Raw genomic sequence first — 25,210 nt, 5'->3', positions numbered from 1 at the left:
AATGGGGATAATAGCACTTTCCTCCCTCAGAGGGATGCACTGAAGATTGTCAGGTACTCAGATCCAATGGGGATCAACAGACAGCACTGCACACTTCATTCTGGATTCAAGCTGGAGTGCTAACTGCTAGCCCAGGTTCTGCTCTTCGCTCCTAAGTTACGTAGGTGATAGCAACTCCCAGAGCGCACTCCGCGGGTACATGCTTGCTCCAGCAGTGTCCCCTGTGCACAGCTGCGTTACAGGCACATGATACACGCTCTCTGCTTTGTGGTGCACATGTGCTCCAGCAGCCCGCTGTGCTCAGCATGGACCTGGCTTCAGAAAACAAATCAGACCGCACTGTGTGGCTATCCTCATGTAGCACCGGTGGGCCTGTCTTTCATACTGGTTCGGTCTGTCTGTCTGCCTGCCTGCTGCATCTGCCTCTCCCTCTATAGCATTGGCCTGTCCGTCGGTCTGTCTGATCGATCTCTCTCCCTGCAAGAGTACACACAGACAGGCAAACAGATGAAGGAGAAGAGAGAGAGAGACTGATATGTTTACACACTTTTTCAGTCTGTCTATTTCTCTGTCTCCGATCCCCATCTGGGTATTGTCTATTATTACACGTCCCTGTAGGATTTTCTCTCTATCTATGCAAATGTCTGTGCTGCAGGTACAGTATTCCTGATTTTCAATTAGTTTGAAATGTCATTTGATTAAAAAAAACCCCAGACCCACAACACAAGTATTTCTCTTCTCCTCTAATTCAGTCTCCTTCCCTACCCGAGAGGTGGGGTGGGAATATCTGAACAATGCAATCTTCATTACAAAATTATTAACACTAATTAATAAGAATACACCAATACACTTTCTCCCAGCGTGCCCTAAGCCCACCTTCCTCTACCACTGTGTTTGGAGAAAGGAAGACAAAGCAAAATCTTATCATTAAAAATATCCCCTTGGGACAGAAAATAATTTAGCTCATGTTGAAGTTAAACTTTGATTTAACAGGTATTTCTCTCCTTTGCCTTCCACCCGCGGCCTCAAACACACAGAGTAGAAATCAGAAGCAAGCAGGGATTTTCCCTTCAAAACACAATCTCCTGCACCATTAGGTAACGCAAGAGAGAGAAGAAAGAGAAAAGGCTAAGCCAGCTGTTGGGATAAGTTTAACTGCTCACTTTGGATGCTGCATTTCCTCAGAGTTGTTTACAAGGGCTGAAAAAAGACCTGTAGTCATAAAATCCCCTAAGCAGACGATCCTGATGTTCCACAGAACCTCTTTTTCATCTCTCCCTGTTCAAGGAGCGAGAGAGAGAGAGAGAGAGAGGAGGAGAGAGAGGGAGAGAAAGTGAGCTCACGTTCACACATTGGTAAAGAGGCTGGTCTTGCAATGCCTTTGAATATTTTACTTTTAGTCAGTTTCCCATCAGAGTCAGAGTCATACATGCACACACTGAGCTGAAGCAAACTACAGCTATGGACAGCACTAGAAGATTTGAAATCTAATCACATGCATTATACCTCTTGGATATATTTTTAATCACACACACACACACATATATATAGACACACAGATATAGACAGAGACAATATCATCCATATCACCACCAAACAAACACCTTTTTCTTTTCTCAGAGGATACACATACCCACACATCTCTCTTTATCTCCTCCTGGCTTCCTGGAGGATTGTGCCGGCTGTTTTTCATGGAGAAAGTCCAGGGAGAAATGGAGATTGAGAGATGGGAAAGGAGCGAAGAGCTGTCAGATGCCGAGAGAAAGGTGATTCAAGAGACCTGGAGCAGAGTGTACACGAACTGCGAGGATGTTGGGGTCTCCATACTGATCAGGTATTTTAAAAAAAAAGAAACAAAAAAAAAAAAAAAAGAAAAAGAAAGAAAATGAAATGAAATGAGTGACAAATAGACAGGAACCATTCTCAGTCCCTATTGGCTCTGATCATGGACAATTTCACAGCACTTCTCTGATTTCAACATATTGGGGGGGGAGCCTTATAATGTAGTTTGTGGGAATCGGTATTTCAGTTGGAAAGGTCACCTTATACCCTGTGTGCAGTGTTGGTGGGGGTGGGGAGGGTGTAGAAGGAGGAAATAGCTGTACACAGTTTCTGCTCAGTGGTTTCTACTCACATCCCTGCTGATGGAATTATATGTACTAGGTTCCTGGGTGAAATAATGCAACTTACAAGCCAGGATGAAACCAAAACAGATCTGTCTCTGACAGCACCATCTGTTTGTCGGACGACAGTGTCAGTATAAAGGATAATGCTGAAGTTGCCTGCTAAGGCTGGTACGAAGGTCATAAGCAGGCAGGAGGGGGGCATGTGGCAATAGCTAATGAGCATTGGAGGAATGAGGCATTATTGCATTGGGATTAGGATATGGAAACTACCTTACAGCACCATACTGTGTGTTGCACAGACCTTCAGGTAAAAGGAACGATGCGTGTCTGTCCAGGGGTAAGAAAGGGGCAGGTTGCTACCGGGGTTTCTCATTCTAAAGTAGAAGGACTTGTTTTCTTTCGAAGAACCTTGAACTGTTATTGAATGTTTATCTTGTTTTGTGCTTCTGAACCCTCTGGGTACGCCCGGATGAGCAGCACAGACTCCGGGACCGAGTCTCATCTCGCTCACACCAGTGTAAATCAGGAATAGCGCTGCTGAAGTCAGTGGAGTTACCCAAGTGCACCTCTGGTGTAGGTGGGATGGGAATCAGGCCTTAGGTGTAAAGGAGCGTGCGGAAGAACCGTAGAAGGAGCTGGGGAGGGGAAGCTGGGGCTGTAGAATCATAGGGTTAGATGGGGCTGCAAGGTCATCTAGAGTAGACTAACCCCCTGCAGATAGAAGCAATGACCAGTTGCCACTTGATTTGAGCAAAAATGTTTGATTTAAGGATGGACCTGAACTTCAGCCTCCAGCTCCAACCCCCCATGATTGCTGAGAGAAAGCTGAATCCAGATGCATATTTGGCCAATGCCCTCCTTCCCTTACAATGGTCCAGGACGAAACCCCAGACGGAGAAAGCTGGGGTGCTTGAAATCTGGCTGCAAATGTTGTTCCTTGAGATTAGCAGGTTGTGGTCTTGGGACTGATCTGTGTTATGAGAAACACTTGGACTGGTGCATTTCTCACTAGTAAGAATTACAACGTTTCCTTTAAGTTTGGGGGAGCGGCAGAGGTAGCAGAAACTGCCTCAGATGTGCAGATGACCCTTCTTGGCTTTCCCTTTGTCTGACTTATAGGAATTACTACAGGATTTCCTCACAGCATTCCTGTGCGGGGAACCGGTTTGGATAAAATACAAAGACGGCCCCATCCCACAGCCCTCCCTGAACCTCTCCCTACTCGTAGAGCTGGACATGGTTTGAGACGGAAATATTTAGGTTTAGTCACTGCTCAGAAGATCTCCTGCCCGAGTTCATAAACTCAGGAGGTTTAGCGAGTTTAGGTAAACATCAAGGGTGAGAGCTTGGCTCCATTGAAGTCAGTTGGAGTTTTGCCATTGACTTCAATGGGGCCAGAATTTCACTCCAGGATTTCCAAGTGTCAGTCTAAACCAAACCCTCCCTGTTCCCTCTCCTTGCGGAAGATCACCTCCAGATCTAAATCATCCAGCTGCCTCTCCCTCCCCCTTTCTAAAATGGGCCAAGCACCAGCCCCACAAAACACTAGGCCCCACGCAAATCCAAACAGGACCTGAGATCTGGATACTGTTAGGTCCATTTTCTAATAGTCTTCTGAGCCACAAGTAGGGGCAAGTGGAATTGCCGATGATCTGATCTGCGAAGAGGGGCCTCAAACCTGCTGCTGGGAATTTCCCTAGGGCCTCCCTGCGGCCGATCATTCTTCCTCCCAATGTGCAACGAAGCACCGAAAGAGTGCTCTGCTGGCCTACGCTCGTGCCCAACATGACTGGCAGCTGCCACCTGCTTGCTCACTAGTGCGCAGCCCGTCCAGCTGTGCCAGTCACAGGGGGAACCCAGACTGGATATTTAGTGCCACTTTTCTGATCGTTAGAGATGGAGCTGGGGTAATCTGAGCCCAGTCGCTTGGGCACATCTCTGCTGAAAGCAGGCTCTTGCCAAGTTCCTGACGAAGGGCTGTCTCCTTGGACATCTGCCCCTGCCTCTAGGAAAACTGCTGGTGGTGTTGTGTGCATGCGGGATGGGGGGGGGGAGCAGCTGTGGACAAGTGGTAGAAGTGGCACCCGACAGCCTATCCTGGGCAGTTTAGCATGGTAAACACCCTGGATTCCTGTCTGATATGAACCGCATGAAGACAGAACGGATCCAGTCCATCGGTGGTTGCAGGGAGGGTGTAAGTGATGCACGGGATGGGGATGAGCCAGAACACAGCAGTGAATGGCTGGTATCGATGCTGGGCAGCATGTGTGCACAATGCGTGTCACGTACATGTTGAGGGGGCAGGAAAGGGCTGTAGCCTTCGTAACAGGATGGTGGAAGAGGGTGCAAGGAGAAGTCAATAGCAGACATGCACCGGGGAGCCAAGCTCGTCTCTCTTGGAGTAGAGGTGCTAAAACAAAGTTATTTCCCAAGTAGATGCAGCAATTCCAGCGGGAAAAGCAGTGGCCATCTGGCATGTGTGGTTTGGGGTGTTACACAACAGACCGAAAACCAGACAGAAACGGGAACAGGAGAGGGTGTGAAGAACAGCTGGCAGAGGGGCCCTGGCTGCAAAGTTCCAACCTGGAGCTGAACTTCCTCAAAGCTCGGGGTGGTTTCTGTTCCAGGGTGGTTTCTAAAGACCACTGCATTCTGGGATTTCCCTGTCATTGTGCCAAGAGGAAAGCACCACCTCGCAAAACCAGCGCCAGTCCCAGGCAGGAGTGAGGACTCCTGTGGAGATGGAAGAATTTGTTAGCTAACGCTTAGCACCTGGGATTTAGCCAAGTACAGGCCACTGCCAGAGACGGCTGCTGGGCTAGACGGACCATTGGTCTGACCCAGTATGGCAGCTCGTACGTTCTTAAACTCCAGCTGAGATCATTGCGTTTCTCTCCAGGAGTCCTGCAGGCAGAGGCGAAGGCAAGAGGCATTTAGGAAAGGATGAGGCAGTAGACAAGTGACCCATCCTTTCCCCTGGTGCAAAAGCAGCAGCTCACATTGTCACCCTGACATGACACGCTGCAGGTGACTCACTGCTCCATTGCCACTGAGACCATGGAGGGAGGGGTGCTGAAGCACAGCCATAAGCCACTCACCCCGTGAATGCCAAGTAGTGAGCGGGAAGAGAGGCAGCCCTGGTCACAGGGGAACAGCAGAGCACAGGCTTGTCTCTGAATAGTGAGGACCGATCAAGAAGCTCTGAAATTGCATGTAAACTCTCCTTTGCTGGGAAGGGATTCACTCTGCATAGCTCCCCACCATCCTCCCCGAGTTCATGGCAGAGCTCTCTGGGGAAATGCGGGCAGTGCAGAAACAGGACAGCCCTGGTTTGAATTGTCAGTACCTGTGAGAACAGCTCTTGCCCAGCTGGCTCCTGCATGCCTTTACATTTCACAGCTGGCATCAGCAACAGCTCCCTCCAGGAGAACTAGGTCATGAGCAGAGGCTGTGGGGAGGCACAGGAAGGGAAAAGGAGACGGACTCACACGCTGCTTTTACTTTCTTATAAATGATGCAGCAGCTCAGCAACTACAAAGGTCACTTTCTCGTTCGGTTTGCTGACCGCATGCAGACACACTTAGAGCTATGTGTGCACGGGAAAACAATCACGTCTGCCCATCACGCGCAACCACAATCCACCGGTATACACTGGGGTATGTAAAACCCTCCCCTGTAGGCATCGTATGCTTTGCAGTGACACAGCCCCTTTCACCTGCAGGTCTCAAAGGGAGTTGCAAAGGAGGGGTAGTGTCATCATGAAACCGAGGCGCAACGTGACTTGCACAAGGTCATCCAGCGAGTTGGTGGCAGAAGTAAGGAAAATAGGCTGACTCAGGTCTCTTAACCACAAGCTCGAACCACTAAGCCAGAGCAAACCTGCAAAAATGAGCAACTATACTTGTTGCCTGTCAATGTCAGGTTTGAGGAGTAACTCAGGAATCATCTTCATAGCCTATTTAAAGTTTATCTGTATGTATTTATGCATTTCTTGACATGCCTGTGTATATGCTGTACCCTTTCCCCCTGCCCTTTCCATTCAGTTCTCTGCCTGTAGATTGTGAGCTGGTCAGGGCAAGCAGGGCAGGGTGCCTTATTTTTTCCATTTGGAAAGAGCTTAGCACATTGCACCCCTGGAAATAAATAATACTGATAAATATAGGGCCTGATCCTGTGCCCATTGAAGTCAATGGGAGCTTTGCTGCTGATTTCAACAAGAGCAGGAGCGGGCCTACAGGACAGGAAATCCAAGATCACCCCGCAAGGATAAGCAGGTATCATATACAAACAGAGGCAAGATACACAAACACATGGCAACGGGGATACGTACAGCTGCATTGTGCAGTGAAACTGCATGCTGTATCAGCAACCAGACTCAAAGAGCCCACAGGGAAATGCACAGCGCATGCCACCGTGCAGGCATTATGATCAGTCACCACCAGACAGCTGCCCCTTTGCCATGCAGTAGCAGATTGTGGGTGGGTTAGTTTCCCATTGAAAGACGACGAGGTTCCTGGGAGCCAGGGTATTTTCTGGAGCACCGCATTTGCGCAAAAGTCCTGCTGGTCTGGAAGGGAGGGGCCAAAACCGCAGCTAAGGCACCACTGAATTCAGCCCTGTTTCAAGGAACAGTTCCCTCCTCTCTCTCCTCCTTGGTCTATGTCCCTTTGATTCCAGCACACGCTGTCTGCGCCTATCTCCTGCCCCTACCCTGTATTTTATAATGGTCAGACTTAAACAAAAACCTCATGCTTCAGGATATAAACCCTACTCGTCTTTAAATGAAAGAAACTTTCCCTGGATCATAACCAGCTGGTGCAGGGGCTGGTACACAGGCTTGTTCAGGTACTGGGAGAGAATGGAACAGAGCACCCTGGTACGAGACAGCGGGTCAGTGGCAACTCAAGGGATTGGGCATGTGTTTGTGGCTCTGCTGGCCTGCTGTGTGGCCATGAGCAAGTCACCCCCGTGCCTCAGTTTCCCCTCCCACCCATTGTGTGTCTTGTCTCTTTAGACTGTAAGTTCTTCAGAGCAGGGGCTCTCTCTTACTGTGCACGTGTGCAGTGCCTAACATCACACCTGGTATTCAGCTAGTCTGCACCCTCGTAGTAGCTGAGCACCTCACAATCTTTAGTGAATCTACCATCCCAACATCCCTGCAAGGTAGGGCAGGGCAGTTATTCCTCTTGACCCGAGGCACAGAGAGGGTAAGTGACTTGCCCCTGGTCACACAGGAAGTCTGTGGCGGAGCAAGGAACGGGACTCTTGTGTCCTAGGCTGGTGGCCTAATCACTGGACCATCTTTCCTTTCTGAATCTTCCTTCAGGACAGGAAGGTTCCAGTCTTGGCTGGGGTCCCCAGGCACTATTGGAATATAACAATAATAATGCCATTTGGCTAAGTTATCCCTAGACTGTGGGAATAAAAGTTGTGTGGATAAAAGTATTTAAATAATTGATAGTTTCCTTTGCTGGGGAACCTCCTGCCTGAGGAAACACAATCTCTTCATCTCACGCATCATCCTCCCCTGAGAAACCAGAGGTCTCTGCATTTAATATTATTATTATCTAACCATATGCTTAACTTTTAACAGAGCACGAGCGGAATCTAACTTAGGACCCAGCTGTGCCTTGGACAACCATAGATGCTGGAACTAGGGTTGCTGGGGGTGCTGCCACACTGCCTGGCTTGAAGTGGTTTCCATCATAGACAGGGTTTACAGTTTGGGTCAATGTCTCTTAGCACCCCCACTATAAAACTTGTTCCAGCACCCCAGGGACAGCACTAAATAGCACCTTACTGGGGCAACCAGTTCCACAGATCCCAGTACCTGAACTTCAGTGGGATTGCTCACAGCTGTATGGGGAAGTAGGGTGGCCCCAGTAGATCAATCACTTCCCCTCTCTCTGCCTCAGTTTTCCCATCTGTAAAATAGGTTGGCTGATATTCTTTCTTTGTAAAGCACCCTGAGAGCTGTAGATGAAAAGCCCTATGTAATAGCTAGGTGCATGAGTAATGGTGACAGAACTGTATTCAACAGCTCTCAATGTAACTACACAGATTTTGCCCTGCTTAGTAGATGTTTCCATTGATGGTGTATTTGTAGATCACAGTTTATTCTTATTTCTGTAAAGCATCGGTCTATATTGTTAAGGGTTATTAATAATTCAAACTGAAACCTTGCAAAGTGAAACACATACACGACACATATCCTCACAATACACGCACACAGGCAGTACCCACCACAGTGCAGCTAGGCTTTGAGTTTTAAAGAAACCAAAGAAAATAAGGTGCCAGCTTCCATTGCAAGTCAATGCGTCTGGAGGCCTAAATCCCTTAGGGACCTTGGAAATCCTACACCAATGCGCTTCTCATAGAAACACACACAATGAATGCAAACACACGCATTCAGTGCACGTAACAATCACAATGAATGCAAACATAGGCACTCAGTTCACATAGAACACACACACACTCAAACCTATGCCACATGCAGTTCATATGTGCCATCACCATGCATGTAGAAGAAACACACGCAGGCGCTCCATGCTCGCAGGGCTAAGGCTCAAAGGCTGGAGCCCGCTGGATGCCCCTTCAAACGCTTTGGTGAAAAACTCAGATTCTTTCATTAGCTCCGTGCAGCAAAAGAGTAAATCAAAGATCGCATCCAATTTGAAAGTTACACCCAGCAACAGAGCTGTCAAAACCATTGCAAGATGTACCATCTCCTACTGAACCAGGTAGTAGTTGTGTGTGTAAGGCCCTGGCATTTCTTCACTAACTTTCCATAGTTCAATGCCCCGTCTCTGACCTTGCAGGGAGACTTCTCCCAAATGTTCACAGCTCTAGTTTTAACTTCTCAACCTCGGAACAGCTTCCACCCTGTTTACACACCCTTCTCTCTCCTACCCCCGCTCTGTCACACAAACCAGAGCAGTGTAAAGTGGAGTCACTACACATGGAGAATCAGGTCCCATTGTTTTCAATAGGCGTTCTGCCTGAGCCAGTCCATCAGGGTTTGCCCCCCGCCCCCCTCACTTGTAAAGGGCGCTGAGCATGAAACGCACTCGATGAGTGTTAGACTTGTTCGCATTATTAGGCGTCTGGGGTTTAAACACCAAGCAGCTTTACTAATGAGCGGACATGGTAAGGAGGCTTATGAAAACACGAGAAAGGTTAAGTGGTTGTTTTCTCCTGGTTTAACAAGTGTGTACAAGAAGTGGATCTTTTGTCTGAGCTTTGGGAAAGGCCCTTCAGAACAGGAGAGGCCAGAAAACAGCAAAACACAAACATGGTACGGTTTTACCTCGAATGCCCCAGCTCACCCATCAATGATCACTGTGGATGTTCGTCAGCAGCAGGGAGTCTCACTACGCCAGCGCTTTGCACAGCATGGCCTGTGGAACACCTGCTGGCCTCATGCTGCCGGTGGCCTCCTTTTCCTCTGCTGACCAGCTCTGGAAGATACTTAAGTGTGTTCTTAGCTGCCATTTTTCCTTGTGTGCGACTACTTTGAGGATGTTATACGGTGGCAAACAGGAGTCGGGAGGTCAATTTGATGGCCAATGGGAGGGAAGGTGTCTGCGTAATGTGGAATGCTAAGGGAGGAGGTCTCAGTGATGGCCAATGGGAAAAGAAGTGGTTTGTGAGAAAGTGACTGAGGGAAGGCCTCCATGAGACACTCTTTCTAGTAAGTTGTGACCCCCACTTTTATTATCAATCTGGTTTATTTATTTGTATTACAGCAGTACCTAGACAGAGGCTGCAATTGAGATCTGGTCCCCATTATGTTAGGCGCTGGACACACACAGAATAAGAGACATTTCCTGCCTCATGTGTTTACTAGCTAAGTAGACAAGACATAAGGTTGGGAGGGGAAACAAAGTTGTAGAGAGGTGTAGTCATGTCCCCGATATCACACAACAGGGCAGTGGCCCAGCAGGGAGCGGAGCACAGGTCACCTGACTCCCAGCGTCCTATCCGGTAGACCCCTACCCTCACAGTCACATGTAACATTTCTGTTTTAAGCTGCCACCCCGAGATTACGCATCCAAATAATTCATATTACATGTAACTGTCAACCGATCAGCTTCATTTCAAAACAAGTGCCCACTGGGAAAGAAGAACACAGGACATTTTAAAGTTGGATGCTTCTCTTCTTCCTTCCCCATCCCCTTTGAGACCTTTGTTATAATGATTACTTTTAACTCTGATCTGCTGTCTATGAAAGTTTCCCCTCCTGCAAAGCTCCTTCTTTAAGAGACATTCTGATGAACCAGAACAATTGTGAGAACCCCCCAGGGACTATTTCTCAGACTCACACGTTTGCCACAAAAGGACAATTCAGCAGCAGCAGAGTTAAGAAATTAAATGTTAAAGATAACTATTGATCAGCATGTGACGCGTCCTTAGCTGAACTGATTTGTATCAGCCCACGAGAATCCCTCATTTAGAACAGGGTACGTGGGCCACCTTCTCTGCTCCGTTAAAGTGCTCCGTTTAATGGGGATGCTGGGCTGTCACTGCGAAGAGCAGAATGTGGTTCTCGGCGTCTATAAATGCATGTAACGTCTTTGCTGTGGGCTACAAAGTGCTCCTGTCTGTTGAGCTACAATGCTCATTAAAATCATTGAAAGGTAAGGACATTCCTTGTGGATTTGGCAGAAGCTAAGTGTTTCATACATTTGGTAGCAATGGGCAATGTTGATTAAACAGCATACATCTCTCAACCTTCAAAGTACAGGTTGACTGAAAAAGACACTCTTCCTAGGCTGAATCATCTACCTTGGCTGAAACATGCAGCCTTGGAATGTGGGTAACTGTCCAGGGTCCTTGGGCACCAAGGTATCAGACAGGACTTCTGAGCTGTGGAGCTGTCTATGGTATGTTGCCCATCCTTGAGGGTTTGAAAAGTCCTGAAGTATATCTAGCACTTGTGTGCTCCTGATGATCTGGGACCTGATGCCAAGTGTGAGGGACCCACTAAGCATATATTGCAGCAGATGTGGTTTGGGGATGTCAAGAACTCAGAGAAAATCGTGATCGTCAAAGGGCAAACCTCAGTCCCTTGCAGGTGGTTGTGTGCCTCTTGAGAAATGCAAATCTGAGCAAGGATGCATGCCACACGCATTACCATCATCTGGCAATCACAGCATACGCACTCTTAAGAGGCACAAGCAGGATGTAAGATAAACCTCATGAGCAATTGCCTCAGGTCTAAAAACGCCTAGCAGCGCGTGAGAGAAGAGTTATACAGGGAGCCTCGCACGCATGCCACCAACATTAACACAAAGCGAGTGACAGGCATGATGTATGTCTGCTGCACTGCAAAGGGGATGTATCGGCAACACTCCCCATGCTGCTCAGAGACTACAGCAGACTTCCAGCATGCTTCAGAGAAAGGCCAGCTGCCTGCCTGCCCACTGCACCTAGCCGGCTGTGCCATGCGATGCTAGCGAGGGGCTGTCAAAGAACTAGTCAAAGGCCCCTCCTTGGGTACTCACCAGACAGGTGTGGGGGAACCAGCTGCTGCATCCCATACGTTTTAAACCTCCAGAGCCTGAAGAGAGTCCAGGCACTGCCCCTGGGCCAGCATCCACTCCCCACTCTTCCCTCCGTAGCTTAAACACACCGTCTCCCAGAACTCCACCTGTGTGGGTGTTTTGGGTCCACAGTTAGCTCTGCAAGGGGCAAGCGATAGGTGTCACATGTAACACGCAGACACACTCCGCGCAGGATTCTAAGGCACCAGTGCTCTAAACAGATCTAAACAAAAATCATAAAACCTACACACATGTCCCTGCCTCAGTTTTCTCACCGCCCCAGAGCATTGTTTGGGCGGGGGTCAGAGTCTTCCAGGGGCGGCCAGTGCCCTTCTGCTGCAGTGCCTGGCTTCTCGATCATGGAGCCCTCGCCCCCCCCCACTCAGCCTGCTTTGACTTTGCTCGGCCCTGCAGCTAAACTGGGTCCCCCGCTGCACAAGCCTGCCAGTCTCTTCCCACATCTTCTGCCCAAAAGCTTCCTGTGAGTCTTTCCTTCAAGTTTATACATCCCACCACCAAGACCTAGTTCTTTTGGCCTGCTGCTGATAATTTTGACTATTCAAACCCCAACCCCCTACTGACAAACAGGAGGAGTGGCTTCTCCCTGCTCCAGTAAACCTCCTTAGCATATCTATTCACAGGTCAGAGTACAGTGGTTACGGTTAACTATTGTCCATTGTATCTAGTCTGGGATGTTCATGCTACAGGCCCTGTCAGCCCAGAGCAGATAAACACAGACGTAGAGGCAGTCCATGAGACAGCAGGTTTCATAAGGACAACTTCCCCGTATCAGCCAGAATCCATAAATTGTACAGAAAAACTCCCCAAATTATCACAGAGGGCAAGATTCCTTCCTGACCACTCCAATGAGCAGCTTACACTCTGCAGCATGGAGACTACATTCTGTTTAGGATAATTATTATTTAATATTATACTGCAGTACTGCCCAAGGCTCCATTCAGGATCAGGGTCCGACCCTGTGTGAGGAGGGGAACATGCACATAATAAGAGACTGTCCTTACCTCCAAAAGCTTACAATTTCAATAGACCAAGCAGACAAACAGTAATTAAGAGACAGCAAACAAGCAAAATACTTGATGTGATGTCAGATATGCATGCAGGGCCCAACCCTTCAGGCAGCCCCAATGGATTTCAATTGTAGGATATGAACCCTAGTTATTTCTTTATTTCATCTTTACAGCTAATCATTAATAACTTCATTTTATGCTTAACTCTTATCTACACTATTCCTCCTTTTCTTTTGTTCAAGCCAATTCTTTCTTTCATTTTAGATTTTAAAACCATTGTCTATTTTTCATTTACCATTTCTTTAGGGAAATGGGAGAGCCTTGTGGATCAGGCCCTAGACTAAGCCTGAAGAGATCTGGGGTCAAAAACCTGGCTCTGCCACAGATTCCCTATGCTACCTCAGTCAAGTCCCTTAATCCCTCTTACAATAGGAAGAATACTACTTCTACCTTGTCTATTTAGTCTGTAAGCTCCTGGGGCAGGGGCTGTTTTGTACAGCACCTAGGACAACAGAGTCCTGAGTTTGGTGGGGGCCTCTGTCATAAAAAATCATCTCTATTTTTCTGCTTTGTAACAGTATTAACTATGTTAATGTCATGGCTGCCCTTGCTGGCTTTCTCCTGAAACTTTCATTCATTTCCATTTCCTTCTGCAGCCTCCCCCCCCCGGCCCGATTTGTTATCCCATTATTAGCCTTTCTCAAATGTCTCCCCCCTTTCTGTCTAAACCCTGACATCCTTGCCTCTCCCCATCTCAGCTGGGGCCCAGAGCTCACTGCCCCCACTCTCCTGCGCGATCACCCTTCACTGACAATTCCCACCTATGGCTGTCTGAGAGTTGTGGGGAATCAGTGCCAAAGGTCTGACCTTAGGTGGGTCCTCACCCACTGCTCTTCCTCCTCGAAATCTCTCAGGGCCTGATCCAAAGGCCATTAGCATGAATAGGAGTCTTTGCCTTGCTGCCAGTGGGCTTTGGATCAGGCCTTCTGAGGGCGACACCTGCTCCTCTGGGTTGGGGAGCTTCTCACTGGAGCTGGGCTGGGGAGACAGGGCTAGAAGCTCCCTGCAGAGCCTCGCTTGCCCCCTCCCAGGGCAGGGAGCACCTCCGCAGGCCAGCTGCTTGGCTGGGAGCTGAGAAGAGGAAAGGCAGTAAGACAACCCTTTGGCGGACGATTTGCAGAGCTGTGTTGCCGTAGCTCTGTGTCACTGGCAGCATGGCGGTGCAAGTCGATGGCTTGTGAAAACCAGCACAGACAAGCTCTGTTCACAGAGAGAGAGAGGACTGAACAACGGGAAATGTACAAGTAATAATATTAAACAGTGCCAGCTGAAACCTCAGCTCCAGTGAGACTTTTGGAAACAGGAATATGGGGTTTCTTAGCGTGAGGCCAGATCACTTATGCCCGGAACTGAAGTAATTGCTATAATGGCTTTTGCAAGAAGACACTGCAGGAGCCATGTGCCTCCAAGAAAACCAAAATAGATACTGTCAGAATTAAGAGCTTGCAGAGCACTGAGTGGAAAGCTGGATTTATGCATCAAGGGGATGTCTGGGTCTCTGGCAATACCCACAGCTTTAATGAAGACAGAGTGAAGCTGAGGCCCATTATGCAGTGTAGCAGGATGAGCTGCCTGTGGTGGCGAAAAGACTATGCATGACCAGGGTTCACATTGTGAGGCTGGTAATTACTTCAGAGCACAGCAGTGGCCTCTGCTCTTTGAGGCGAGCCTCTTAGAAAGCCGCTGAGCAAGGAAAGCGAGAGCTGCTGAAATCTAGACAACAACATTACTAAGGACAGGCGGCTGTCTGCCGAAGGTCAACCGTGCGGTGTAATGCTGAGGAAGGGACGGAAGCAGCTCGTCAGTTGCTAGGTGTTCCTTATTTTGCTGCCCTTGGGGGAACGACAGAAACCATGAAAAGACAAAGCGGGAGGGAGGGGGAAAATCCACCCCATTGGATTTTGCTTTTTACAGAAGCGGAGACGTTTGAAACAGGGAAGACCTATGAGGTCATCCCAGCTACTCCCTTCCCCTCTCCAGTCAGGGCAGAATATTTTATCAGGCTTTCCGTGGTCCATTTCTAAATACCCAACCTCTTCCCTTGGGAGACTAGTCCCAGGGTTGCTTCGTGAAGAATTGCTGGGTGCTCCGGCAAGCTCCACTTTGGCACCTGAGACCATGCAGTGGATCTTAGTTCGAATATTGTCACTTTGGGTCAATTTCATTGACAACATCCTCACCTTCCCTCTGAGGATTTGTCCTTTCTCGTGTTCAGTTATGTGTCCCTCTTCTCATATGGTGCGTTTCTGCAAAGTCTGGAATGGGCGAAGGGTGCTCAGCGCCTCATGGTAGCAGCCAGCAAGACAAGGCCCTTTGCTGAGATCTCTGTGCACACACGTTTAGTGAGGTGAAGCCAGTCTCCAAAGAGGCATCTTACTCTGAGACTCCCAGCAGCAGCAGTTTCTGACCAGGCCAGACTAATTTTCTGCCCTATATAAAGGTGAAGCATTGAGGATGGTGAACTATTGCTTTGAACAGGAACTGTTCAGTAATTTACTCTATGTGCCGTCTCCTAAGTCACATGGTATTGTTTCCGCTCCTTGATCGGATGACTCACAAAGCGCTTTCAAGGTGGCCATATGAGTGCTCCTGGTGCAGATACAACTTTGCACCTGCATTCAAGGGAGACTCTTGTAGCTGCTCCTGGACCTTGAGAGTGGCCTTTTCTCACCCCTGCAATCAGAATGGACCAGGAGGGGAGAGGAGGTCTTTAAAATGGTCCCCTTGCTGGGCCTGATCCCCAGCGCTGATGAGAGTCCTCTGCAATGGGAGTAGAGGGTTCTCAGCACCCCACAAAATAGGGTGACTTTGATACTCGTGCTGCTCCTGGGTCCTGAGACTGGCAAGGCAGAGGGAGACGTGTTGGTATCTCACAGTGAGCAGCACACTAACAGTAAGTTAGCTTTTAGCTTCAACTTTTGCAGCCGCTTTGTCCTTGGAGCAACTCTGTGGGCCTCGTAGCACGTCCCCTTCCCACAGCTGTCACCACTCGTGGTGTTATGACTCATCCAGCCTGTGTTTTGTTGGGCTTGACGTCTAGGGATGAGCGGTTAAAAATATTTGCACCGCCAAACAAGATAGCCTGTGCGTATCTTCACAAAGAGCACAGCCTGAAGGAAATCTGTTGTATTTTATTATGTATTCCCGCTACTAATTAACTATTGTAATGCCTGGGACCCCACCCTCATTTAGCTAGGCAAGGTAGACACATGCAACAAAGAGAAAGTCCCTGCCCCAAACAGATTACAGTCTAAGAATAAGACAACAGGGGAGAGCCCCCGATAAAGAGTGAGACAATTATAAGTCATTTGCAGTGTTGCTATAGCTGTGCTGGTCCCAGGATATGAAAGACACAAGGAAGCTAAGATAATATCTTTTATTGGAGCAACTTCCCCCAGTGGAAGGTACAAGTTTTAAACTACAGAGAGTTTTTCAGATGTGGGGAAAGAAATCAGCGTCCGGGCTAAACAGAAGTTGGAACAGATAGATGAGCATAAAGAGGTAACATGTTGTCAGAAGTCACTTGAAATAAGGTGAGCAAAAAGAGGTCTGAAGTGGGCCATTAAGGGTTAGCAGGCAGGCATGCGTTACAGCTCATTGTAATGAGCCATGGAATCAGTGTCCCTGTTCACTCCATGGTTTCTAGTGTCTAGTAGCATTATGAATTTAAGCCCCCGGCTCATCTTTTGAAGGTGTTGTGCAAGCTTCCTTTGAGGACGAGTATTGCAAGATCACATGGAGTGATCCCTTTGTGAAAAGGGTTTGTCCATGGGGGACAGAGTGTTTTTTGTTTTTTATCATTTTTCTGTGTGAATTTTCTGAGTGTAGGGATTGTCTGGTTTCACCCATAGAGTGGTTATTGGGACATTTGATGCCCTGGATGAGGTATGTCACATGTTGCGATAGGCATATGTAGGACCCCTGAATCTTGAAAGGTGTATTGTGGGAGTGTTGATCATTGTAGCAGTGAGATTTCTGCAGGTTTTGCATCTGTTGTTCTGGCAGGATCTGGTGCTGTTTTGAGTTGGTGGATCCTGATCTGATGAGAGCCTGGTGAGGTTGGGGGGTTGTCTGAAGGGCAGAAGAGGGGGTTCAGGAAAGCTTTTTTTCAGGATGTGGTCCCCATCAAATAGGGGTTGTAACGGTTTGATGATACCCCACATGGGTTCAATGTGTGACGGTAGGTGACAACTAAGAGTGTGTCGTCAGTGGGTTTTTTTCCCTGTACTGAAGCAGGTTCTCCTGGGGTATCTGGATGGTCCTTTCTATGATGCAATCTACTTCTCTGGTGGAGCGTCCTCGTTTAGTGAAGGCAGTTTTAAGTGTGTTTAGATGGGTATCCCACATTTTCTCTTTGGAGCAAATTCTGTGGTATGAATGCCAGGCTGTAGATAACAGATTTTTTGGTGTGTCTGGTATGATTGCTAGGGGCAGCAATGGAGAAAACACTGTGGGGCCAGTAGGAAACTTTAACAAATGGCTTCTAATGCTCAGTGCTTATGGGGCTCTTTTTATCTGTAGATCTCAAAGCACTTTACAGAGGAGGGGATCATTATTATCCCCATTTTATAAATAGGGAAACTGAAGCAGGGGCACCAGAATGGGGGGGCAGGAGGGGGCAGGGGCCAGGGTCCTCCCGCTTTTTACTGGCAATAAGGGTCAGCAATGGGGGAGGGGTGGAGAGGAACGAAGGGGGGGGCGGGGTCTTGGGGGGAAGGGGTGGCATGGGAGCAAGGCCTCAGGGGAAAAGGTGGCTCAGGGGCAGGGCCTTGAGGGGGATGGGTGGGTGCGAGGGTGGGGGGCAGGGTCCTAAGTTCCCTCTAAGCTGTGCAGCCATGCAGCAGCCTATCAAGGGCCGTGCAGGTGCTCAGGGCTGTGGCGGGGAGAGGTGAGGAGAGACACTCTCCCCCAGCCTGGGAGCTGCTGTGGCCAGGGAGAGGTGCCTCTCCCCCGGCCCCAGCCCCAAACCTGCCGTGGCAGGGAGAGGCAAAAAGAGATGCTCTCCCCCAGCCCTGAACCTTGCACGGCGGGGAGAGGTACCTCTTCCTGACCCCAGCCCCAGATGGACCTGTCGCGGTGGGGGGAGGTGCCCTGCTCCAGCCCCGGGCTGCTGCGGGGAGAGAGGGCTGGGGGAGTCCTCTCTCCCTGACACAGCCCCAGGGCAGCCTGCACCCCAAACTCCTCATCCCAGGTCCCACCCCAGAGCCCAGACCCCCAGCCAGAGCCCTCACCCCCCTACACTCCAACCCTCTGCCCTCGCTCTGAGACCTCTCCCACACTTATGTGCCTGCTGGGTTGGGACTTCAGAGCAATAAAATGACACGTGCTGCTTCTTCAGGTGTGTGTTTTGCAGGCTGTTGAAATGAATGTGAATAAATCAGATACTCGTTCAAATTCACAGTCAGGCGTTTGTAGGTCATTTTTTAAGGTCAATGATAGATATGAACTAAAGACCACCACATTGTCCAACCTCAGCTAGGTTGTCCTAAAGGGCCAGGCTCTGATAACTGCTCCCATTGAGTAGCAGGGGAGGCAAGCGCCCATCACCATAGTGTCTGACCACGTCACAGTCTTTCATGTATTCATCCTTGCAGCACCCCTGGGAGGGACAGCAACATTATGCCTAGTATACCGTTGGGAACCTGAGGCTCAGAGAGCCAGATTTACAAAGCATTTAGGCACCTCACTAAGGAAGCAAAATGGGGATTTACAACTAACTCCTGTTGACTTACATAGGCACTTTTTGTAAGCCCCACTAGGTTCCTAAATACCTTAGTAAATCCAGCCCCTGCCCAAGGTCTGTGACAAAGCAAGGGACTTGAACCGGGCTCACCAAAGTCCCGGGCTATCGCCGCAATCACTGGACCATCCTTTCTCCACTATCTTCCCCTGCAAGTTGCCCCATTGATTACAGCAGGGCTACTTGTTGAGTACCTTCTACTCAGTGTGAGTAGGGATATCAGAACGTAGCTCAGAGCTGTAACAAATTCATGGATTCAAGAAAATACACCTTTCCCTAGAAGAACTAAAATTTCAGAAAACAACTCTCCCGCTGCTAAACAAGTGAGTATTGCAATTACTGGAAGGCGAATCACCTTCTAAATACTTTCCTCGATCAAATATTTTATAGAAAATTCACTCCTCTGCCAACATATTTCAGATTCCAAACAAATGAGAACAAAGAGCCGATTCCCAGTGCCTGCAGCCATCTTGCACTTTAATTATTTCCTTTGGTTCTGCTGCTGATAAAGGTCGTGTACCTAAAATGGTTAAAGGGGAAGAAGGAAAAAAATGACACTTAGGACATCCTGTCCATTTTGTCCAGATGTGTCTCATGCAATACAAATTAGGGGGCGCGGAATCGAATCACTTACAAGGAATTTAATGAAATCGGCATGCAGGCCTCTGTTTTGTATCAATCGCCATTTTGCTTATGCAACGGTAAATATTATATTTGTAATGATCTTGGATGAATCAGAAAACAATATTCCAGACCCTGAGATGTTTGAACTACAGGAAAAGATGCAACAGATAGAAAAAAAATCCCTATTCATCAGAATGTGTTATTTTTTTCTCTTCCTCCACCCCCTGCTTTTGTTTGTCCTTTATCAAAATGATAAATTAAACTTCTAAGTTAATTAACAACTACTGATGGACTGCTTTTTTTAAAAGTTTCTTGAGATTCAAGTGAATTTTTATTTAATATGCCTTTCTTGAATTTAACACTAGTGTTTTTCTTCTGGATATAGGCCAAAAGTTTCAGTTTTGAATGCCCAGCTTTATTCACCCAGAAACAATTTTGGTCCAGTGCTCAGGGTACTAGCTTGCAATTCAGGAGACCTGACTTCAATTCTCTGTCTTGTCACAGACTTCCTGTATGAGTCACATAGGCCATGTCTACACTACAATAGCACAGCTGTGGCGCTGAACTGTAGATGCGTCCTACATTGACGGAAGGGGTTTTCCCGTGTATGTAGGTAATCCAGCTTTCTGAGAGGCAGTAGCTAGGTCAACAGAAAAATTCTTCCATCCACTTAGCTGCATCTACAGTGGGGGTTAGGCTGATCTTTTTCTATCCTTCACTTTGAGAGAGGGGACGTTCTGATTTCCTAGTCATGATACACATAGCGGCGGTTTCTTTCTACCCCCTTAGCCTCTTTCCCAGACACCATTTTTGCATTCGGAGCAAGTAATGCTTCCCAAGTACCTAAGAGCAGAAGCCAAATGCAGGACATCTGGCATGTGCTCTGAGGCAGCACTCCCGGCTGGAGTTGCCTGCCTCATCTCAAACATCAGTGCCTCAAGCCTCTTATCCCAGGCCTATTCCCACCCCACCCAGAACATATGGAATTCTCTAGAACTGTGAACCAGCCCTTAGCTAATTCCCACCAGCTTCCCCACAGTCAGCAAATTGATCTCTGGATTCAATGGATTTATACCAGACAGGAATCCAGCCTTACTAATCTCCTAGATTCCCTACAGGCTTTCTCCCGGACTTCATGCGCCTGGTTCTCCTCTCACTTACATCAGTGTTACACTGGTGAACATCACCAATTTCCAAGGGGTTCCTCTTGATTTATATTGGCATGAGTGAGAGGAGAATCAGAACTTATGTGCTTTGAGTTGGACACACATTGCAGGATAGATGGTTTTCATCCTATGTGCCAGGTCAGCTATTCTTCTGGCTGCTGCTCCCCGCTGCCCCTTCTCCGAGCCTGAATTCCCCTCATTCAGCCCTGTACAGAGGTGGTCGCTGCTGAGGGGACCAGATCTCTTTGTTAGCTGGGCTGCATGGGAGAAAGGCCGATCCTCTGATATTACAGCTTGCCACGATGGGTGAGACTCCAACACCCGGGATCCTAGAGAGGATGGTGCCATTAGCACTCACACTGGCCAAAGTGCCCCTGGCCCCACGAGGAGGAGAGATCTGCTAACGTGGGCACGGAGAAGACCAGCTCAGTCACTGGGAAGGACTTCTAGATATTGACATTGGGACTGATCCTTTCCTGTTGGCTCCATTTTTTATGCTGAGTGCTGTAGCCTCTCTTATCTCCTGTGACAGCATGGTCAGGGGAAGGAAGAGAGAATGGGGGGAGAGAAAGAGCTTCAGAATAATAGAGCCAGCAGGTATCCAGGCTTAGAAACCAGGGCTCAGGGTGAAGCAAGGATAACAAATGAAACCCTATTGCTATGGAGGGGGAATGTCTGTCCTGCTGGGAGACATTCTAGGCCGAATCCTGGGAACTCAGGGAAAAGGGGAACATTAATAGCGATGCTTCCATGTATATATAACAATAACCCAGCCTGCTGCTTCTCCCCAGCCAGAGCTGTCCTGGCCTAATGAGACTCAGAGATCTCCCTAATGCTCTGTCAGAAGGATGCACGGGACCACAAGGCCTAGTTCCCGGGCCCTGGCACCGTGCGTATTCCACTCCAAAGCCCTTTCTCAGGCTCAATCTCTCCCGGACAGCTGTGAATGGACGGAGATTGGCTAAAAGCGGAGGGACGGTGAGACCTGGGGTTCGGGAAAATGATTTCCTCTGGCAAGGAGCAGACATGCCGTGAGGAGCTGCTTCAAGCTTCTGCCAGGAGCGGTTAAAAAATAATCCAAGGAGCTTGTTCGCGGCTCCCTCTCTGATTTTCAAACCGATGCCTTCCTCCCCCCACCTTCCCTCCTCCCCCCTGCTTCTCACTCTTCACACATCGAAACCTATTTTGGGCCCGCTGATGAATCCCAGATGCCTGAGGGAAGCAACAGAAGCGATGTACGTTCCATTCGCTGCTTTCTTGGCAGCCCCCCGGATCCTCCGGGAGCCAGTGGAGGGGTGGGGGGAGAGGACAATGAGGTGGCACTACGAAGAGCAGGCTCTCGTTTGTAATTGCTCGTGGGCTGGCGGGTACAGAGCATGAACCCACCTGGCCCTGGAGGCGGTGTGTGCATTGGCATGGGGCCGTGCAGTGCCTGCGAGGGGTTGCACCAGCCTGGAAGCAGGGAGGAGGCAGATGGCGGGAGGGAGGTGTTTGTCTGGAACTGCGGACAAAGAAGACATCAGGGGACAGCCCTGGGAGCGGAGTCTACCAGCTCCCGAGCAGCCTACGCTGGCTCCCAGCCAGTGTAACGTACACACATAAGGACGCAGAGAGAGCCCAGCTGCTCCAACCTTGGGTTGTTCGGAGTGCAGAGGATGGGCTGAATCCTGATCTCGCCCCCCCCCCCCCCCCCGGTGTAAATCTGGAGCAATTTCACTGAAATCAATGGAGTTACAGACTGATGGAGGTGCCCCGCTGCAAGTGACAGCAGAATCTCACCTCTCATGCAGGGATTAAGTAACTCAGCAGAGATTTTTAGGATGTGGGTTCCTGCGTGCGCACGCGCACACACACACACACACTCCTCCGGCCCCAGGCTTCTGCCTCTGTTACCAAGCGGTGTGTGGGTTCACTAGCCTATCATAACAGAGCCTTCGCCCCTCCTCAGCTTGGAGTGGGACCCCCTGTGCACACAGCAAGTGGACTCAGAGCTCAGCAAAAACTTCCCTTTCACTCACAGCATTTCAGATCCGTGCCCTGGGGGTTCTGCCCCAGGCAAAAGGATACCTGTTCCCAGCACAGAGCAAAGCTGCCCTTTCTATGAAGGGCTGGGGCAGCCCCAGCAAATTTGGGGAGTGTGTGTGAGACTCTTAAACAACCACAGCACAGACACACGGACTCCCCCCTCCCCAGCTCTTTTCCTACTGGGGAATGGAGAGGGAGTCGAGGTTTTACCTCCAGGTGGCCAATTCAACCACAACTCCTTTTATTTCAGTTGTGATTAATTTGTCCCGTGGCTTTAATCCCATCAGATTTGAGGGTCTCCTGTACCCCTTTCCTGGGGTCCGGGAAAGAGGGTTGGCCCCAGAACCACTCCACTCTCCAACAGGGGATGAAGAAGACATCCCTGTAGGGTGCAACTGTAACCCACACACCTTCTGGGTGTGGTGTTCTGTCCCATCTAATGGCACCAAATCCACTTAGAGAGAGTTAAATGAGTCGGCTCTTCAGCCTTAGCTAAGAGCCAGTTGGCTTTTAGCTCACGTGGTAGAGGCTCATGCACTAAGCTCCAGAGGCCCCACGTTTGATCCCGCCCACCGACGACCAGGGTCTGTCGGCATTAAACAATAACCTAGGATCGGTACATTGGAGACCCAGAAGCCCTAGGGCTCAGCACCGCCCCCCAGCAGGAACGTTGGGAGCACTGATTTAATTTCTCATTGTGAAGCCCAGCTGGATTCTCTGGGCCAAGTGCTGCCCTTGATTCCCCCTGTGAGAACTCAGGGGAATCACGGGGGTGGCCAAGGGCAGAATTATTCAATTTGTGTGGACGTGCAGGGGCAGAGTGCAGCTGTTTCATTCATGAAAGCCATTGGAAAGCTGCTGCCACTGAATGGGCTCTGGAGGAAGGAAAACCTGTCTGCTGGGGGCTCTGCACAGACGGGAGAAGGGCTTTGCAAATATCAGATTGCAAGCTGTGTGGGACAGGAAAAATCTTTCACGTTGTGTGCATCGAGTGCCCAGCACAAGGGGGCCATTAGCCACAGCAGTAATAATGACTATGACAAATTCAGCCTCCCCCGGCACCTCTGCTAGGCAGATGAGTATTTACTGACAGGCCCCTGTTATAGCTGGGAAAGCTCCCAGAACATGGGTGGCAGATGGGCCACGCACCCCTGCCCCCACTGAATTACCAGGAGATGCAGATGCTCAGGACTAACAAAACCTCACGCCATTGCAAGTCAGGAGGTCATACAGTGAGTATGTGGCACAACTGGGAATAGATCCGAGCTCTCTTGCCTCACTGGGCTTTGCTCTAGCCCCATGGTCAGGGGCTCTCAACCTTTCCAGACTACCATACCCCCTTCAGGAGTCTTATTTGTCTTGCGTACCCCCAAGTTTCACCTCACTTAAAAATGACTTGCTTATAAAATCAGACATAAATATACAAAAGTGTCACAGCTCACTATTACTGACAAATTGCTGACTTTCTCATTTTTACCATGTAATTATAAAATAAATCAATGGGAATATAAATATTGTACTTACATTTCAGTGCATAGTATATAGAGCAGTATAAACAAGGCATTGTCTGTATGGAAGTTTAGTTTGTACTGACTTTGCTAGTGCTTTTTATGTAGCCTGTTGTAAAACTAGGCAAATATCTAGAGGAGCTGATGTGCCCCTGGAAGACCTCTGCGTACCCCCAGGGGTATGTGTACCCCCAGTTGAGAACCACTGCCCTAGGCCACTTCACCTCTCACTGAAATTCACGTGGCTTCTCTCTCTTTCCCTCTCCTTCTCTCCCAACTGCACTGTGCAGGTTTTTTGTCAAATTCCCATCTGCCAAGCAGTACTTCAGTCAGTTCAAGCACATGGAGGACCCCCTGGAGATGGAGAGGACCCCGCAGCTGCGCAAGCATGCCCGGCGGGTCATGGGCGCTGTTAACACCGTAGTGGAGAACATCAACGACTCCGAAAAGGTCTCGTCTGTTCTGGCCCTGGTGGGCAAGGCCCACGCCCTCAAGCACAAAGTGGAGCCTGTCTACTTCAAGGTAAAGGACTGGAGCGAAAGTCTCGGACACTAGATGGAAAGGGAAGGAGGGCATAAGGCCCACACTGATAAATGAGTGCTGGCAAGAGATGGTGGGGATGCACTGGTTTATTCTAGCCTCCAGGATGCTGGCCAGTCCTATGGATTTTTACATCAGGAGTAGTCAGCTTCCTGGGTATCCTGAAGGGGGTGCTATACCAGATAGGGTCTGCTGGCACTGGGAAGAGAGGCTGGAGTCGGTGCTACAAGTCAGCAAGCTCCCTCCCTGCTCACCTCCTCTCCTTACTCGCTCAGCTGGGAGTTTTCTCTCGCTCCCCTTAGTAGCCAAGGGGCAGGTGGCACTGACAGGCAGTGAGATAGCGAGGGAAGGGGTGAGGACTTCACAGGCTGCACCCCAGAAGCATCTCCATGCCCAAGAAACTGTATTGTAAGGCAGGTGCTTGCCAACAGTAGGGGCCTATTTTGGTGCTTCTGGAGGTGGGGGAGTGCAGGGGAGGGCTGTTACAGTGCCAGGGGGTGTGTCAAGTGAGTGGAAGGGGCTGCATGCTAATGAGATGCTGCATGCTAATGAGGGCTGCATGCTAATGGGGCTATGGGGCTGCATGCTAATGAGATGAAGAAGAGGGGAAAAGAGTTGGGATCCTCATTTGAGGGTTATCTCCTTTGCTGGGAATTGACCTGCCTTCAGATGAAAATGGCCAATGGGTTAGCAAACAGAGCAATCAGCTGGCTAGTGTCAGTGCAGCCTCCGAGCACCTCCGCATCCTCCACTGAAATGCAGCTCGCAGGAAACGGCCATGCTCCTGCCAAGATGGGGGCAGAATTGTTTTCCAGCTTCCTCCAGGCACCATCCCCCCGCCCCCTGCCACA

At 49.3% G+C, this 25,210-nt stretch overlaps 1 protein-coding gene across 2 annotated transcripts in view; it reads left to right on the top strand.

The window, feature by feature from the left end:
• The first annotated feature begins 1,691 nt into the window (after positions 1-1,691).
• CYGB (cytoglobin) overlaps positions 1,692-25,210 on the top strand; it is a 48,894-nt gene continuing 25,375 nt past the window's right edge. For both annotated transcript variants that reach the window (XM_007072532.4, XM_043527854.1), the window contains exons 1-2: positions 1,692-1,834; positions 24,110-24,341. In XM_007072532.4, the coding sequence (XP_007072594.2) occupies positions 1,692-1,834; positions 24,110-24,341 (375 nt within the window). The remainder of the gene's footprint in view (positions 1,835-24,109; positions 24,342-25,210) is intronic.

This window comes from Chelonia mydas, chromosome 14 (assembly GCF_015237465.2).
Source record: "Chelonia mydas isolate rCheMyd1 chromosome 14, rCheMyd1.pri.v2, whole genome shotgun sequence".
Taxonomy (NCBI): domain Eukaryota; kingdom Metazoa; phylum Chordata; order Testudines; family Cheloniidae; genus Chelonia; species Chelonia mydas.
Note: the sequence above shows the minus strand (reverse complement) of the source record. Positions and strands in the feature narration are given on the sequence as shown.